Source organism: Macrotis lagotis, chromosome 2 (assembly GCF_037893015.1).
Source record: "Macrotis lagotis isolate mMagLag1 chromosome 2, bilby.v1.9.chrom.fasta, whole genome shotgun sequence".
Classification (NCBI taxonomy): domain Eukaryota; kingdom Metazoa; phylum Chordata; class Mammalia; order Peramelemorphia; family Peramelidae; genus Macrotis; species Macrotis lagotis.
In genome coordinates, this window is record NC_133659.1 from 242,075,892 (window position 1) to 242,095,054 (window position 19,163).

At 40.4% G+C, this 19,163-nt stretch overlaps 1 protein-coding gene across 1 annotated transcript; it reads right to left on the bottom strand.

Annotated features, from left to right (window-relative positions):
* Window positions 1-310: 310 nt before the first annotated feature.
* On the bottom strand, window positions 311-16,811 carry PLSCR3 (phospholipid scramblase 3). Its single transcript, XM_074225482.1, has 8 exons — window positions 16,455-16,811; window positions 16,030-16,084; window positions 15,414-15,619; window positions 14,609-14,651; window positions 12,402-12,622; window positions 11,955-12,116; window positions 10,156-10,317; window positions 311-9,942 (listed from the first exon to the last, which is right to left on the bottom strand). The coding sequence occupies exons 2-8, from the start codon at window positions 16,034-16,036 to the stop codon at window positions 9,880-9,882; spliced, it is 864 nt and encodes a 287-aa protein (XP_074081583.1). The 5' UTR covers window positions 16,037-16,084; window positions 16,455-16,811; the 3' UTR covers window positions 311-9,879.
* Between the last annotated feature and the right edge of the window lie 2,352 nt (window positions 16,812-19,163).

Below are 19,163 nucleotides of genomic sequence, written 5' to 3' on the forward strand. Positions count from 1 at the left end.
ACAAAGCACAAACATCATGATCATCATCATCATGTGGCCCAGTGCTTACAGAACTTTTTTCCTTTTTTGATTTAAATTTTAAATACTAAATAAGAAGAGAAAAAATTTTCACCTGTGTAGCAATACTTGAGAGGGTTCAAAATATAAAGCAATAAATTTCCATTCCAATAAAGCCTATATAATAAAAACTACCCAATGTGTTCAAAAGTGTTCATATTTTCTTTGTATCCTTGAAGATTTTATTTTGTTCTCTGTTGTGCACTTTTCCCCCTTGAAGATTACAAATAATCATGAATATAGACATATATACTCACATATACATATGTAAACATACATACACATTTAATATGTACATATAGATACATATACATTCATATTCATAGATATCTATAATCATATGCATATAATCAATATACATTTCTAGACACCCATGTAAAACTATACTATGCTTATTTCCACTTTTGCTCTGTTTCTCTGAAGGTGGATAGAATCTTCCATCATTAATATTGTTGACATTGAGTATAGCTTCCCTATTTTTCTCTTTTGATTAAATCTATTTTAGCTTTAAATTTGTGAGATTACAATTACTATTCCTGCTTTTTTTAGATAATAAATTCTACTATGATCTTTTTTATTAGAACAAATCATTGCTTTTATTTTTTTAAGATTTTCTTTATTTTGAGTCTTACAATTTTTCCCGATTCCCTCCCCCCCCCACCCCTCACAGAGGGAATTTGTTGTTTCCATGGTATACATTGATCCAAATTGAATGTGATGAGAGAGAAATCATATCCTTAAAGAAGAGACATAAAGTATAAGAAATAGCAAGATCAGAAAATAAGATATCAGGTTTTTTTTTCCTAAATTAGAAGTAATAGTTCTTAGTCTTTGTTCAAACTCCACAGTTCTTTCTCTGGATACAGATGATATTCTCCATCTCAAACAGCCCCAAATTGTCCCTGATTGTTACACTGATGGAATAAGCAAGTCCATCAAGGTTGATCATCACCCCTATGTTGCTGTTAGAATGTACAATGTTCTGCTCATTGAAAAAGAGGTGAACTCAGGGAAAAGGAAAGTAAGAGGGAATAACACATTGGTGGGGAAAATCCTTGAGTCTGACCTACAGTTCAATTGAGACAACCAAGTAAGAAACTTGACTGTTGCCTCTGAACTCTAAAGATATGAAAGGAGAAGAGGCAAGAACTCAGTTTCTTTGGGCTCCCATGGCAGTATCTCAAGGTACCCTGGCACTAAAGGTGGAGATTTGGATGATCTGGTGGTACCTCCACCCTCATGGATACAAATCTGGTACTTATCTCACTCAGCATCAGTTCATGCACATCCCTTCAGGCCTCCCTGAATTCCCACCCCTCCTGGTTTCTAATAGAACAATAGTGTTCCATGACATACTCTACTGTGATCTTAAATTTTTTTGTGTATAACTCATGTTTATAACATTTCCCAAAAGCAGCAATCCTTCCTCAGTTCTCTGCTTTACTTCTACTAGTTACCTTGCCCTCCCATTGCTTAATCTGCCATCCTTGCAAAAATCCCTCCCTTGCACATTCCCCTTCCCAATGATCTACACACCCTTCTATCCATATACCTCCTTATCCTATTTCCTAGCCTTCTAAATCAGTGCCTTCCCTATCTCCTTCTATTTCTTTCTGAATTTAAAAGACCTTCTAGATATAAATGTATTATTCCCATTACCAAGGAGAATAGGTTTCCAGAACTACCAGCTCTCCTTTCCCATCTAATTCCTTTGTATCAGGTCTTCCTCTCACACCTCATTTATATAAGATGATAACTTTTTTATCTTTTGCTACACTTTTAGAATCCCATTTTACGGCTCTATCCAAATCTTTCTTCCAAACTACCAAATCACTAATAAAAATCTGGGATATGTGGTTTGCATTTCCATATATAAGTGGTAAACAATGTATCCTTATTACGTCTCTTGTAATTAAGTCTTTGATGTTTACCTTATATTTCTCTAAGTCTAGGACATTGTATAGGGAATAAGACTGACTCAGATTAGCAATTTCCTTACTTGACACACTCATGGGTATTATTATTATCATAAAGTAATAATTATTATTATTTTTGTCTTTTGTTCTTTTATTTTAGGTGACAGAAAAACAATATGAGAGTGTTTTAGTGTCTTTTGTGCAGGCAGGCAGTTCAGTTGTCCAAAGGAGCAAGGAATGACCTTTGGGGCACAGATTGGTTATAATTGAGTCAAGGATTCATCAGGCAGTGATACTAAGTACAGATAAAAATTTGATGGGACTAATGCTATGTAGGAACTGAACTAAATTTGAACTTATTACCCCCAGCAATGGAGGTAAGATAGGAGTGAGTATATTCCCAAGATGTTTAGGGGATTGTTTGTACTTTTGTCATTAGTATATATACATATATATATATATATATATATATATATAATTAGTTAGGTTTTTGCAAGGCAAATGGGGCTAAGTGGCTTGCCCAAGGCCACAAAGCTAGGTAATTATTAAGTGTCTGAGGCCCGACCTAAACGCAGGTACTCCTGACTTCAGGGTTGGTGCTCTATCCACTGCACCACCTAGCTGCCCCAGTCATTGGTATATTTTTGAAGTAAATTTCCCTTTGTAAAAACTAATATAGGGAGAACTGGGTGGCTCAGTAGATTAGAGTACTGGTCCCGAAGTCAGAAGGACCGAAGTTCAAATCTAGCCTCAGACATTTACTAGATATGTGATCCTGGGCAAATCACTTAACCCTGATTACTTTCCCCCCACCCCTTCCAAAAATTTAAAAACCCAATACATGTTGCTATTAACTAGAGCCATTAACATTGAAGGAAACACTTAAAATATCTCATGGTACCTTTACACCTTTGAAAGGGAGAAGTAGTCAAACACTTTAGGAGAATGAGACAGAGCATACTTGCTATAGGAGTATTTGGATAGAGACTAGTCCTTTTTAGTTCCCCACACTTCATTCTCCCCATCTCCCTGATTTTAAAGAGGAACAAATTTCACTAAGAGAGTAGAGATTATCAAAAGACCTGAGTTCAAGACCCATCTCTACTATTTACAAGTTGTTTGACTCTTTGGACTTCATTTCTTCAACTATAAAATGAGGGATGCATGCCCAGGTCTATTCTGATATCAGATTTTTATCCTTGAGGGTGGAGGTACCACCAGATCATCCAGATCTCCACCTTTAGTGCCAGGGTACTTGAGATACTGCCATGGGAGTCCAAAGAAACTGAGTTCTTGCCTCTTCTCCTTTCATATCTTTAGGGTTCAGAGGCAACAGTCAAGTTTCTTACTTGGTTGTCTCAATTGAACTGAAGGTCAGGCTCAAGGATTTTCCCCACCAATGTGCTGTTCCCTCTTACTTCCCTTTTCCCTGAGTTCACCTCTTTTTCAATTCTTTCTCCAACTTTTCTTGACTCAAGTCCTCTGCTCTTTATCCCTTTTCTGACCTTAGCATTTCCCCTACCTAATTTTTCTTCTCTTTCTCCTATTTGCTGTCTCTTTTGATTTCTTTCTTCTTTTTTTGAATCCTATATAAATTTTTCCATTCTCTTTTCAGTTTTCAACTTCATTCTTCTTCTTCCTTTCTCTTCTGTTAAATTATGGGTAAAAGGGAGAGGGGAGAGCAGTTCCTTCTGTTATGGGAAGGGAGTATTACCTGAGAAGGCATCAGTGGAGATTACTTATCTTACTATTCGCTCTACTAATTTGCACACATGAGTAGGGACCATTTATATCTCATATCCGCAGTCAGCCATAATGTTTTGTTATGGTAATCTCAGGTAAAAGAATGGTTTATAACCAGTTTATTATCAATTATTTATTGCCAATGTTTAAATGACTTTTTTACTTGTAAGAAAGTTAGAAGATTTTTCAGTGTGTCCAATTCTTTGTGACCCCATTTGGGGTTTTCTTGGCAAAGATACTGAAATAGTTTATCATTTCTTTCTCCAGTTCATTTTACAGATGAGACATTTCATTTACAGATGAAGCAACTTGCCCAGAGTCATACAACTAATAAATGTACATAGTCATATTTGAATTCAGGAAGATGAGCCTTACTTAAGGCACTCTATCCCCTGCACCACCTATCTGAAAGGCAATTAGATAAAGGCTTCTGCTTATCTGAGAGTTCTTAAAGAGGAGACTTTAGGGAGGTAAATGGGAAATCCAAATTCCATGGGGGAGATTAGAGGATGGAAATACATTAGGAATGGTGTCTTAATTGAGAATCATGGTAAATGACTTGTTTAGGGGCTTTTTGATTTATTTGTTTGTTTGTTTTAGGGGGAGATATCTCAAGGAGATGGATTATTTTCTCTGAGAAATTGGCCAGGAGATCTGAGGGAAGAGAGTTTCTTCATTGAGAATTTGTCTCAGCAGAGAATATTTTCCTTGCCATCTCCATGGAATAGAAGGAATTTCTTTGCCTAGAGGTGACAACTGAGAAGAGCAAGGACTTCCTTCCCTGAAGGAGGGATCTTATGGAAGAAGGGTTTATTTGGGACTTTCATACACGTTGTCATTATTATTATTATTATTATTACCACAGGTCATCAAAAATGGAAGAAAGCTCCCTTTGTCCCCCAAAAATACTACCTAAGGAAGGGGTCCCATGTCTACCTCTGATCAGGAAGTTCAGTGGGTTCAATTTTATTTGCTATGACTGACTTAACATTACACAGTCTCTAAGTACTTTGACTTCATGCATTTGAACAATAGTGTGAGGCCCAATTAATGATCTTTTATGCTACCAACTCTTAAGGCCCTTCATTCTGCTTCTCTAAATCCTTTTAGAGATCTCAACACCATTGAACATCTAGATATCTTATTCTGAATTCTATTCCCTTAAAATCCTATCAGTTGAAAGAATGTTGGACTTGGAAGCAGTGGGTAAAGGTTGAAATTTGACTGTCCTATTTAACTACTAGTGTGATCTTAGGCAAGTTGCATAATCTCTCTCAGCCTTAAGTTCCATAAGAGAATTCCATTAGATGATTTTTAAGGTCCTGTCTGGCTCTAAATTGTATGATCTTATATTTCCACTCTTCATCCCCACTCATCTCCAAATCCCGAACCTTTGCTGACTATCCTTTCTCCTCTAACTCAGCACTGTTGAACAAAACCCTCAAGAAATATTAGTCATTTCCTCTCTCTGAACTTTAGTAACTTCATACTTTTAGTATGTAAAATGGTAAGAGTCAAATTAGATAAATTTTAAGAAGCTTGGAGTTTGAAATATTGCCTTGCAGAATCAATAATGTTTTTTTTTAATTTTTATTTATTTAAGGCAATAGGATTAAGAGTGACTTGCCCAAGGTCACAGAGCTAGGCAATTATTAAGTGTTTGAGGCCAAATTTGAACTCAGGTCCTCATAATTCCAGGGCTCTCTCTACTGCACCACTAACCTGCCCCTCAATAATGCTTTGTTCATTCCTAACCTCCACTTGCCTTCCTTCAGTCCCTTCCCTCTAGAGTCAAGTCCTCCAGCCCTGAAGTCTATTGTCTATCTCTTCTACTCTCTCCCCTGTGCCTACTAGGTCCTAGTGCCAGTGAAATCTTTTTGGAACAGCTCAGGAGGTCCTAATGGCCCATTCCTTGGTCACATGTAATAGTGTTTCCTATGCTTAAACTTTGTGGCCACATGTTAAGTTCCCTTCTCCAGATGGTAAGGCAGTCCTGGAACTCTAAAGAATGGTTTGTCTGGAAGAGAATAAAATGCTTCTTGAAATGCTGCGGCAGGAGCAGGAAGTTAAAGCTAGGAAAGATTTCCATGAAAGAAGGAAAGGAAGGATGGTGGTATGAAGGTTTATTTCCCTTGTCTCTTGTGGAGGATAAAATTGGTTTAGTTAATGTCCTTTGTAATCAAAAAAGACCATGACATCAAATGAATGATGGTATGACATGCACATTATGATTTTAATGAGGGGTGTTTGTGCAAAGACATCCTTCTCACTGACTTCTGGTAATGGCCTGGATGCTGTGATGCTCCTTGACCTGGTAGATGTGGGTCCCTCCCAGATCAGCAAGACACCACAGGAAATATGTTAAATATGATATGTAAATATGTTTAACAGATTACTCCCTATCACGGGGAAGGGAAGGGAGGGAGGTAGAAAAATGTGGAACTCAAAAGCTTACAAAAAGATGAATATTGAAAACTATCTTTGTAATTAGAAAAAATAAAATAACATTCAAAAAAATTCCTCTTTCCTATTATCCATTATCCATTCTCTCTTCTTTCTTCTATTTTGCCTTCCCCCAATCTCTTCCATCCCAAACTTCCATTTTCTCCTTCATACACTCTCCCCCACATCTCATCCCAAGTCTCTTTCCTCCTGATAAGATGCAAAGAAAGGCTTCAGAACCAGTTCAGGCACAAGGGAGAAAAGGGCATCAGTTGAAAGTGAAAGATGAGATTATAGCTGCTGGGAGCCTAGAATTCTGAGATCCCAAAGGGGAAAAGGATCTGAGGGCAGTTTGGTGGAACTTCTAGGGTCTCTAGAAAAGTCAAGGAAACCAGGTAACTGGTAACTCTAAATTCTTTCCTGTCTATACCTCTCCAAAAATCTGGGTCAGCTCTCTGGGTTCTCAATCCTCAGGAAATGGTTCTAGTCCTTCAGAGACCCAACATTCCATTGCTGTACATTACTGCTGCTGGGGGTTCAACAGAAAAGTACTGGATTCAAATCCAGCCTCAAACACTTACTAGCTATATGACTCTGGGCAAGTTATATAATATTTCTTGATCTCAGTTTCCTCATTTATAAAATGGGAATAATAGCACCTACCTCATAGGGTTGTTGTAAGAATCAAATGATACCTTACATATGTAAAGGGCTTTACAAACCTAATGCTGATATATAAATGCTTATTATTGTTATTATTATTATATTAGTACTGATTCTTTCCTTCCTACCTCTCTGCTTCTTCTCCGTTTAACTCCCAACCCAACCAGACCTCTAGAGAGATTCATTCCCAGGGGTGTGCTAGTAAATGCTTAATATCTGGCTCTCCAAAATAATGTATTCACGATACATTTAAATCTTATTTGTGTTACTAACATTTTCTATATCACTTTCCTAAATTTAGAATATCAACAAAACAATTGGTTTGGTTTATATCATCTACTGATTTTTAAGGTGCAAAGCTCATACTGAAAATTTAACAAATTAACTCCAGTCAGTAGGAACCTTAAGATTTTAGTATTCTTTCCCTGGGCTCCCCCTTGTGGGAGGCACAGGGAGGCCAGAAAAACACTTGGAGCCCAAGTTAGTCTCTACCCTGATCTAGAGCCCCAGAAGTTATAGGAATGGTCTGGCAATGGGTGGGTGAAGAGTCTGACATTCAATACCAGTCTGATGGGGGAGAATTCAATCTTTTTGTTGCTTATAGGTGGAACTGTGAATTCAGAATGAGAGGTAACATAATCTTTGCTCTCTAAAACTTCAAATATAAACACTGGCCCACAATCAGAATTACGCCAGCCTGTACTTACTGTACCAGCTCCTACACATCCAGAGACCTGTCTTCAGCCTTCTACTATCCTCTAAATTCTCAGAAAATCAGGGGAGACTCTAAGTCTCTATTGTTCCTACTCAAGTTCTCCACTCTCTCTCTAACTTCTATTCCTCCTGAAGTTGAAGGTACCTGAGGCATAGCACTGGTTCTCTCCTACCACCTAATCTTCTAAGGGATTCAGCTGGTCACCCTCCAACTCTGAAGTCCCTTGTGGGTTTAACTATTCTTTCACCTGAATAGCTTCTCTGAGGGTAACTGCTGGCAAATCCTATAACACTTCTGAATAGGCTTGGTGACAAAATGCCACCATTTCACTTCAAAGATTTGACAAGATGACCACCTCCACTCTTTCTTTACAGGATGGCATGAACTTGAGCTGAACGATGTCAGGGGATGAAATCTTCATTGTTTTGCCTTCATGTTCTTGCTTTGATGAAATATAAAGTACCAGAAACCTCCCTATGGGAAGGGAGTGGAGCTTTACTTGGAACTAATAATGTTAAGGATGCTGGGCTCACCTCTCCTTTCTTTTCCTCTCTTGCTGTACTCCAGGATAGACTTTGCAATCTAAGGGAACAGAATCCTAGAACCTATCAAGGAATGAAAAGGGTAAATGCAAAAACAGAAAAGGCATAAGACTGGGAATCAGAAGACTTGAGTTCAAATCCCAGATTTGTTGTTCACTGTTTGATTTCTATTAAGTCCCATCACATCTCTAGACCTCCATTTGTGAAATAATATAAGTTCAAAGATTTTTTTCTGGTTCTAAAATTTAAGACTAAGGCAGCCATTTGACTTTTCATTTGCAACACCACCACTTAGGAAGCAAGAGCTTGATTAAAGCACCCCATTCTACCCACAGGAGCTTTGCCTCCCTTGCCTGACTGCAGAACTCAGACTAAAATACATGGAATACTAGACATCATTCAATTCAATGAGTTCTTAGTACTGCCATCTTCAACTGGATCATGAGAAGGTATCTTGGCTTATAGGTAGGGGCCAAAAGAAGTAGTTGTAAACTACATGTATTATGTGGGCACAGTCCTCTAACTTTGGATCATGAAAGTTGTTCTCCTGAGACTTGGGATGAAAATGATCATAGTTAAGGTAATGTTGGGAAGCAGCCCTCTCTGATAGTGCAGAATATAGACCAACTGACCAATTTAAGACAATTTAATTTAATTTTCCTTTGTTTCCATATCAACCCCCCCCCTCCAATCCCACATAAGAATCTCCCAGTATCCAAAAAGTTAGAAAAATTTTAACATATAGATATATGTGTGTGTATGTGTATGTGTATGTACATACAATATCTGTATACACATGACACAAGGATATATTAACTTCCCTGGTGCCCAGGCAGGGGGAGGAGGAAAAATGTTAAATAAGGCATAAGCTGTAATAAGCACCAAGCTCAGGAAAGGGCAGGAGAAATGGTGTTTGGGGTTCTGATAGTTGGGCACTGGGACCTCAGTCCAAAAAGAAGTTATCTGGCTTCTTCTTAAAGTGCCAAGGGTCCAAGGAGGGTTCCAGGGGGATTGAGTTTATGTTAGTCAAGGAAGAAAAGATTTGCTGTAAAATGAGGAGGAAAACCATTAGTCCTAAAATCAGAAGACCTGGGATGGAACACTACCCCGTAACACCAATTCATTGTATGACTTTGGTCATTTTACTTTTATTTGACCTCAACTTCCTTAAATGTAAAAGGAAGAGTTAAAAAAAAAAGGGGGGTCTCTGATTCTAGTATTTTTTGAGAAGGGGGACTAGTGATATAATAAAATCCACCATCCCCCACAACTAATTTTTCCTTTTCATGTTATGATGCTGGGAGGCAGGAGGGGTCAGATTAGATATTATTTACATAAAAATGCAAATAAGGGAAAAGGGAATATGGTTAGTGTCTGGGGATAGAGAAGGATAGAGAAGGATAGCAAGTTAAGAAGAGTGAGAGTGGTATGGTATGGTATAATTTTTATGGAGCAAGATACCAATGAGAAGTAGTCATGGCCATCATTGGGGATTTGGGGTTGAGTTGAAGGATGGAAAAGAGGAAGGGGTCTAAAACAAAAAATCTTAGCATTCAGCACATGCAGCATTTGTTCTTCCCTACACCTTGTAGGAAATTGAGCCTCAGTCTTCATAATGAAGGCTTTCAAAGTTTCTTTGGGGTACCCAAGCCCTAGCCTCCATTTCTAGATCTGTCTCCTCAAGGCGCCATCATCTTGGAGGGTGGTAGTGGCCATCTTTGATCCTGGGGCCAGGCCAGGATGGTGGTAGACATCTTGGAATTGTGACCAGGATACCTATCTTTGATTACATGGGCAGCCTCTAACTGGTGATGACTGAGGGCCCCGGATTCGCATCTCTTGGCTTCTCAAAAAACACGCAATCCTGGGTAGGGAGGAGTCAATAGAGACCTAATAAGAAGGATCCTGACACAGTATGATTCCTTAATCCCCATTCATGTTCGCCCAAAGTACATCCCTCTCCATTTGCCCATCTCTTTTCTCATATAATCCACCCTTAATCCCACACCCTTGAGATGAACAAGACACCCAGACAAAAAAAAAGGAGGGAGGGGGAACACAGGATTTGAGCACTCACAATGAGAAAGGCTGCCCCCAGCAACACAGCCTTCAATCGAACATCAAGGTCCAGGGGAAACTGTAGGCCAAATTGGTCTGCATCTGTGAGAGCCTCTGGCACAATGCCTCCCCACTGCTTACTGATCCGACCCACACTCCGAGATTCATCTTTAGTCTTCACCTGATGACCAGGAGGAGGGAACTGATGAGCCACGAGATATAAGGAAGGCTAGTTGCTGTATGAGGAATATACCTTCTTGTTCCCTAACAAAAACACTCAAAGGTCTACAGTGAATTACTAAAAAAAAAAAACAACAAAAAAAAACAGGGTTCCAGGGAGAAGCTTAAGCTTATGGAGCTATCCTTACTGAATTGCTCCAAGCCCCTCTGAAACATTTTCATACTTCTTTGGAGCAATTAATTCCCTTCATTTACAGCTGTAACAATGTTACAAAGTAGCTCTTTTATTTATCCCAGTTCTTCTGCTTTTGAGCTAATTCTAAAGACTTATGAGAATTCTTCTGTTCTGAGATATGGAGAATATTAGTCACATTCAGTTTGACTGCAGCCTTTGCCATCCCAAGCCCTACTCAGACCATTTTCTTTTCTTCCTTAAATATTTTCTAAAACACTTTTCTAAAACACTAAAACACTTTATCCAGATATCCACTCTATTCCATTCAATTCTGCATCACATACTTATTTTTGGTATACATTATTTCCCATCATTAAATTACAAGCTCCCTGAAAATATTATTTCATATCTTTGTATCCCCAGAATCTGAGTTTGAATCCCAGTTTTACCATATAATAAGTGATCTTATACAACTTACATAGAAAAATTATTGATCAATTAGTTATTGGTACTCTGTTAACACTTTCTTAATCTTAAAGTGAACGAGTTAGACTAGATAAAAGCAAAATTCTCTTCCAAATCTTGTGATTCTATGAGTATATTATTTTTTGTTTAAATTTTAAAAAGGGGAGGGGTTAATCACTTAACATCTATGAACAATTTTGCCTTAGCTGTAAAAAGAGGGGATTAGGCTAGGTGGCCTATAAAGGGTACTTCCAGCTCTAAATTTATAATCCTATGATCCTATGACTTTGCAAACTGCCAAATTGACTTTCTTATGCAATCAATTGAATATCAATACTTGTGAGGTTGAGTGTTGCAAATTGGTTTTACTTCCAAAACAACCAATGGGATGCTAAACCAATATCACTGGAATAACTATCTTGTCTAAAAAGACAGCAGAAACTATAAGTTCTCCTTTCTCCAATGTTCCATAAAACATTATTATCAAAAAAATCCACTTAGGTATTTGGCATAATTTATCATAAAGGTCATAATCTGGCATCACAGCTGTAGTCATTAGGCCATAGAGAACACTATCTTTCAGAGGAAAATATATTTGATGATAATGGCAGACATATTGGACTTGGTTAATGCTATTAAAGATTCTTTATCTTAGAATTGGTTATCTTGCTTTCTAAGGGTAACCATCTTAGATCATCAAGATAAATGTTAGGGGGTGGCTAGGTGGCACAGTGGCTATAGCACCGGCCCTGGAGTCAGGAGTACCTGGGTTCAAATCTGGCCTCAGACACTTAATAATTACCTAGCTGTGTGGCCTTGGGCAAGTCACTTAACCCCATTGCCTTACAAAAACTTAAAAAAAAAGATAAATATGTTAGACTTTTGGGTACTTCTGTTTATGGAAGAAGACTGCTTTATGTGGCATACAATATTAAATCCCAGAGTTCTCACTGGTTTCCTGCACTCCACTATCATAATTCCTATGTCTTAATCCCTACCTCAAAGTTGGTGTCACTGCCACAACCAAAGGCACAGCATGGCCCCACAACTCGAAGCAGTGTCTGGCGATCTGCATCCTGAATTGAGAACTTGGGCAGGAAGGGATGCCAGGTCTGTAGTACATGCCCAACAGTTGTGCCAGGGGGAGCCTGTACTTCCAGCTAAGGCCATGAGAAGACAGAATCACTACAGGGTTCCAAACCGTCCAGTCCCCAATCCAGGCCCCAGTTTTCTTTATGGGCCTTGGCCCATGGTGGAAGAAAACTACTAGGTTCTGGTTCCCTAAACCAAAAGCCTCTTAGCCCCTCAATCTAGCTCCCCCAGCCTTAACATCCCTAACTCTAGTCTTTCACCTCCCAAGTTCCAAATCTTTGTCCCCTTGCTCTTCAAAGTCCTATCTTGTCCACAAACCCTAGCTCCCTCAAATCTCAGACATCCAAGCCCACCTCCTGAAGACAACAGGGGAAGCAGCAGGACCCACAATGCAGAGGGCGGATCAAGTGCAGGACCTCACGGTTACTGGGATCAGCCACACGAATACGCATGGGCCGGCGAGCCCCACAGCAGAGACGGGCACAGCAGCTGCTTTCCTCAACTGCTTGACCCAGTGGTAGCCCTACTCCAGAATGTAGCTCATATCGGTTACAAATATCCCAGCCAAAAAATGCTAGGAGCAAGAGATAAGAGATGGGGGTGGGGGGGTGGGGAGAGCAAATACATGGACATTAGTGCTGAATTTCTGATGAATTTCATTCATATATTTACTCACTCATTCAGTAAGCATTTATTAAAATACTTGCTATGTATCAGATATTATGCTAATTAGGGCATAAGGACAAAAATGAAATAGTCCCTGCCCTGAAGGAGCTAATGATCTACTAGGGGCCTGCAAAGTAACAACATGAAAATAAGAAGATACCAAATATATTTAAGAATAATTTCTGATGGTGAAGGAAGAACTCTAGCGATTGCGAATGAAGACAAACCTTATGGACAAGGTTAAGCTTAGCTTGGAATGAATTTAGAATTCTACAAGCCTATTGGTGAATAAGGGAGGAATTTTAGGCATGAGAGAAAGCTAAGAGCAGGGAGACAGGAGATGTGATGCTGTTATGAGGGTACAGGAAGTAGGTCAATTTGGTTGGAACACAGAGTTTGTGAAGGGGGGTAAGGTGAAATAATCCAGGAAAGACTGACCAGAGCTCAAATGTGAAGGGCTTTAAACAACAGTTCTCCTAGAGGCAATTAGGAGCTATTGGAACTTCCTGGACAGGGAAATAACAAAGTCAGACTTCTGGCAGAATTGCAGATTGGAGTGGGTACAAACTAGATGCAAAAAGACTGATTAGGAGATTCTTGTCTAGGTCAAATATGACAAGAACTTATACAAGGATAATGGTCCAGTGAATGGAGAGGAGACAGGTGGGAGAGGGGTGATATAATGAGAAAGATTTGGCGATTGATTTGATATACAGAGTAAGAAAGAGAGAAAAGGTCACCTCAGAGGTTTTGTCTCTACAAGGAGAATGGTACCTTCTACAAAAATAAGGATATCAGAAAGAATGGAGATTGAGGTGAGATGAAGATAATGAGCTGTTTGAGATACAAACTTTAAGGTGTCCATAGGATAACTGATTAGCAATGTGCCATATAGGGTATAAGAATATTGGAATATTATTCTGATATGAGAAACGATGAATATGAAGAATGCAGAGAATCATGGTAAGACTAAGATCAACATACACACACACACACACACACACACACACACACACACAATGAGGCAAACAAAACCAGGAAAACTATATACATGAATATTTCAACAATGTAAACAGATAAAACAAATTGAAACTGAATACTGTATAATTAAAATTATCTACAATAATAATGCAATTCCTTGTCTTTTTGGAAATGTGGAATTACAGGCATGGAATGATGCCTACAATGTTGGATTTGGTTGCTATGTTGCTTACTTTTGCTGAACTGCCACTTTTTTCCTTTTTTTTTAATTCTTTGGATAAGGGCTGATCTCTGAGTAGGGGAAGGGAGAGGAAAAGACTGGAAAATGAAAGTGATATAAAAACAAAAGATATCAAGAAAAATATTTTTAAGGCGAAGTCTAATTTCTATTAGGAAGAATTGTTTGGGTTTTTTTTGTGGGTTTTTTTCTCAAGTCATTGGGGTTAAATGATTTGCCCAAGGTCTCCAGGGTGGGTGCTCTATCCACTGGGTCACCTAGCTGCCTATTAGGAAGAACTGTAACTAGGGAGGGAGTCTAAGAGCTAGACATATAGATTTAGGAGTAATTGACCTAGAGTTGAAGGGGAAAGCTGATAAGATGATTTAGAAAAAGGGGGTGACTAGGTGGTGCAGTGGCTAGAGCACGGGCCCTGGAGTCAGGAGTACCTGAGTTCAAATCCAGCCTCAGACACTTAATAATTACCTAGCTGTGTGGCCTTGGGCAAGCCACTTAACCCCATTGCCCTGCAAAAAAATAAAAAAAAGAATGATTTAGAAAAAAGAAGGGAGCCTCCACCCCATTTTTTTTTTATCCTACCAATTTCCAAACAGGAAATTTCCTCTCCCAGCTGCTATCTCAAATATTCTTCAACCTATCAATTTTCCAAATCTGGACACAATTATACCTACTTACCTTTCACCTGCTCAATCTTCTGATGAATCAGGATCTGATCAATCTAGGAAGAGAGACACATACAAACATACTTCTCTGCTACCCCATGGAGCTAATAAGAAAGCTTAAATTTACAATTATATTTCCTACTACTTCCTCTTTCAAGTGCTTTTTGCTTAAGCACCCATTCTTTTTTTTTAGGTTTTTGCAAGGCAAATGGAGTTAAGTGGCTTGCCCAAGGCCACACAGCTAGGTAATTATTAAGTATCTGAGACCGGATTTGAACCCTGGTACTCCTGACTCCTGGGCAGGTGCTTTATCCACTGTGCCACCTAGCGGCCCCTTAAGCCCCCATTCTTAAGCATCAATTTTTTAGTTTCCCTTCCTCCTATGATCCAAATTATATTCATCCTTCAAAACTCTATTCTCTTGTTCCCAAAAGTCTTTCCTGATTCATTACTACAAGTACCTTCAAAACTGTTTCTCCTTTTTATCCTCTAGTATTTTATATCTCTCTTGTGTCACATTACATCACTGATTAAAGTTATGTATAAGTATGGTTTTATCTCCTTTATCAGACCATAAGCTCCTTGAAGCCAAGGACTATACATACACCCATCCACATATAAATTTCATTTTGTATCCCTGTTACATCCTACTCACCCAAGTAACAACCTCCAATCTCCATTTCCTCAGCTATAAATAGGCATAATATTTGGACTTATCTTACCTAACACCTGGTTGTAAGGACTAAATGAAATGAGTGTGTGAAAAAAGACATAGGGTCCAAATCCCAGAGTCGTCTTCTCTCATATTTCTAACTCACCTGTACAAGAAATTCCAGGCCAGAAGGGACCCCAGGCAACTGCAGGAAGGGAACAGTAACTGGTTCTGGTTCCAGGGGGGCCACAGGACCAGGGGAAGGGAAGAGGTTGACAATATGGCCTGGGACAGGTGCAGGATTGGAATATGAGGCAGACTGGGTCACTGGGTATGGGGGTGATGGAGCATAGCCTTTGGGGGGTAAATAACCTGTAGGAAGGTAATATGAAGAGGGGAAAAAAAAAGAAGTAGACTGGCTTCCTTCCTTTCCTTAAGCTTCCCAGAGAACTAAGGGGAAACACGTAGGAAAAGGAAGAAATAAAACAAACACCTGGAGAAAAAGATGAAGAAGGTAGGAAACCGTGAGAACATAGCAGGGAGGGGCCCGTTCCTAGCAGGTTTGACTACATTCCCAGGAGATGCTTCCCAAGACAGCCCACTCCCTCCTTCAGCAGCTTCCAAGTCTAAAGGTTAAGAAGAAATGGGAGAATGAAGGATAACAGGAGGCCTTATGGAAGTTAGCCCACACTCACTTCTCCCTCAGAGATATGCCTATCATCTCTGCCCGGTCACCACCCTACCCAGGAATCCCTAATTAGCTCCATAGATGACACCCTTACCTGCCATGGAGGGGGTGTTGTTACAGAGATGTCGACGTCCCGGGAGGAGTGTCTTCTAGAGAAAGAGAACCGAAGGGAAGAGTTGTGGAGAGAAAAAAGGGGCAAGGAGAGCAAAGAGACAGATGCGGGGCCACCAATCTGGGACCGGGACAAAGGCGAGGTCCAGACTGCGGCTCACTCAGAGAAACAGGAAAAGCGGACGCAGGAATCCGAGAGGCAGGCGTGGGGGTGGGAGGGAGGGGCGGGGAGCAGAAGAAGAAGCCCGGTACGGGACCCCCGGGTCCTGGCCACACCAGCCCCAGCTCCCACCACTGGCCCGGTCTCTTTGTTCTCTTCTCCTCCCCCGGAGATCCCGCCCTGCTGCACTTCCCTCCCCGCCCTGAGCGCAGGCTCTTGGCTCTGCTGGTTATAGTCGCAGCCCCCACCCCCAGGACTGCCGGAGGTGCCAGGCGGACTCCCGCAGCTCAATTCCGGAGGGGCAAATTCTATTCAGAATCGTCGGAGCTGCTCTTCCCCCTGGCTTTCGGGGCAGAGAAGGCGCAGCACTAAGGCTGACCGTCCAGGCGGGACGGGAGAGGACTCGCAGCTGTTCTCCTTGAGCCCCTCCTCCCCGCTCCCAGGCCGCCTTTCCGGAGCTTCTCCCACATTTGGGAGAACCGGAGAGAAAGGGAGAGAGGATGAGAAAGGGAAAGGCAGCCCCTCCCTGTCCCCAGCCTAGCTCTGCGGATTCCTTTTACGAGATCTCTAGCGGCCAAGCCCTGTAAGCAGCCGGGCCTCAGCCCCCGGGAGGCGGTGGGTTTGAGTAACGCCTCCGGGCACCTTGGTTCATGCTCAGTGAGTCACGCTAGGTGGTGAGGAGGCCGGAGGAGGGGAAGAAACCCAAGGGCGAGGCATGAGTCAGGCAAGCTGCCTTAATAAGCACATGCTCTCGGCCTAGGATGAGAAGGGATGAGCGCGGAGAGGTGGCTAGAGAGGAGGTCCCCAAGGGGGTCGGGGTCAGCCTCTCCTGCAGGAAAATGGCACCCCCGGGGATAGGGGTGGAGGTGCCCGCCTATATAGGGCCTACTCCACCGTAGGTTAATCAGCCAACCAGGTGCTGACTTGATATGTAAAGTAACCAGCCCTGAAGTGGAAGGGCTGGCTGCTGATGCCTTGGAAAGGGAGTAGATTTAATGGAAAAAGTTACTGAGGTTTGGAGGGGGTCACCACATGGGCACACAGACACTCTTCTATCACATGATCGCAGCTCCCCCTCCTGGTAAATAAAGGAAGCTCGATCTCCCCAAAACCATTTCATGCTTTTGATCCCAGTTACCACTTATCTGTGCATCAATCAACATTTATTAGCATCTAAACATGGTTGTGCATGTGTAACATCAGCTTACTCGCTGTCATGGGAAAGGACGAAGGTAGAAAAATGTGGAATTCAAAAGCTTACAAAAAGATAGATGTTGAAAAACTGTCTTTACCTGTAATTGAAAAAATAACATTCAAAAAATTGATTTACATCAGCTATGTGTGTTTCCCATGTGCATATCTTCGCCTTTGGTCCTTACCTTACATATGTAAGGCCCATATTTTCCCTATCCTACAAACTCCCTAAGTCTTTACTAGAATTTCAAGGCAGGTAGGTGAGGAACATCTGAATGGAAATTTGGACATCTGTACTCTAGGAGGATCTAACTAGGTGTATGTGATCAAGTTGCTTCCGATCTCTGGGCTTCAGTGAGCTCTTCTATAAAATAGACTAAGCAAATTGTCAAAAAGGTCCCTTCCAGTTCTGATATTCTAAATCTGCATAAAATTCTCTTGTTTCAAGTACCACAGAGAGTTTTCTGAGCTCCCCAATTGCTAGTGCCCTTCCTTACTTTAGATTTAACAATCTTGGGTTTACATTGTATTTAATACATATGTGTGTGACATAATCATTATATAGTGCCTACTATGTATATGCCAAGCATTGTGCTAAATAAGGAAGTTCTAGAGTCAAGAAGACCTGAATTCTAATCTGGCCTAGTTGTGTGTCTACCTGTGTAACCCTGGGCAAGTTAACCTCCATTTGCCTCAGTTTTCCCAGCATTAAAATGTTATTCAAAAATAAAATAAAGTAAAAAAATTTCACACTTTCTGTAAAAATTATCAATCAGCCATAATGGCTGATTAATAGCCAAAAATAGCACCCCCTTCCCAGACTGGTTGTTAGGATCAATGAAATGTTTGTAAATTTAGAACAGTGCATAATCTATAGTAGGCACTATGCAAATGTTAGCTATTATTATTACAGCTATTAGCTAATTTCTTTTTTACAAATATTATCTCATTTGATGTATCACCTCATCTTGCCCATCCAATGACCAGGCTCCCTTTAATTGCATCAGAGAAAATGTTCTCACAGGTGTGAACATCATGCTACCTCATTAACACTTCTGTGATTAACCTGTGATTAATCCCTCCTTGTTAACTGGGAGTAGGGTCTTGGGGGATGGGGGAGAATGGGGCAGTAGGAAGGAGGGACACCAGATACCTGATTTCTTACATGTATAATTTCCCCCATACAAATCAATTGTCTTCAGAGTAGAAATACTTCATGATTGGTATTGGATATATCTAAAGTCAAGACCTTCATCTTTCTTTTCAAACCATTACTGATTATGCCATTATAAAAGTCAAACTTGCTTGCAATCTTGGTATCTTTCCCCCCCACTCATTTTCCTCCATCTTCAGTTATCAAGTCTTGTCCATTCTGCCTTTAAAATGCCTCTAGGATCCTACCTTTGTCTCCATTTCCATGGCCCATTTTCACTTATAATTATTTACATTCTCATTTACTAAGCACCTACAATGTGCAAGGCAATGTGCTAGAGGAGGTGGGGGGGGGGGTGAAGATAAATAAAACCAAAATTAGTCTGTTAGGAAAGATGTGGCTCAAATACAATCAAGTGGAATCAAGGTTGAATGTGATTAAAGGAGAAGAGACACATAGTGTTTTAAGAGTTCAGAGGAAGAAGAGATTACCTACCAACCCGAGAAGGGAAGATAAGGGGAGGTTTCAAGAAGTTAACTTCTCAGTTCAGCCTCTATGGATTTCAACTGGAAGTGCTAAAAAAAAGGACATTTAGGCCAAAGGAATTCCA

Coding starts and splice junctions, on each gene's coding strand:
- PLSCR3 (XM_074225482.1), bottom strand. Junction 14,652..15,413: donor GCCTGGAATTTCTTGTACAG/GTGAGTTAGAAA, acceptor CTCTCTTCCTAG/ATTGATCAGATCCTGATTCA. Junction 10,318..11,954: donor GCAGTGACACCAACTTTGAG/GTAGGGATTAAG, acceptor CCTGGTCATCAG/GTGAAGACTAAAGATGAATC.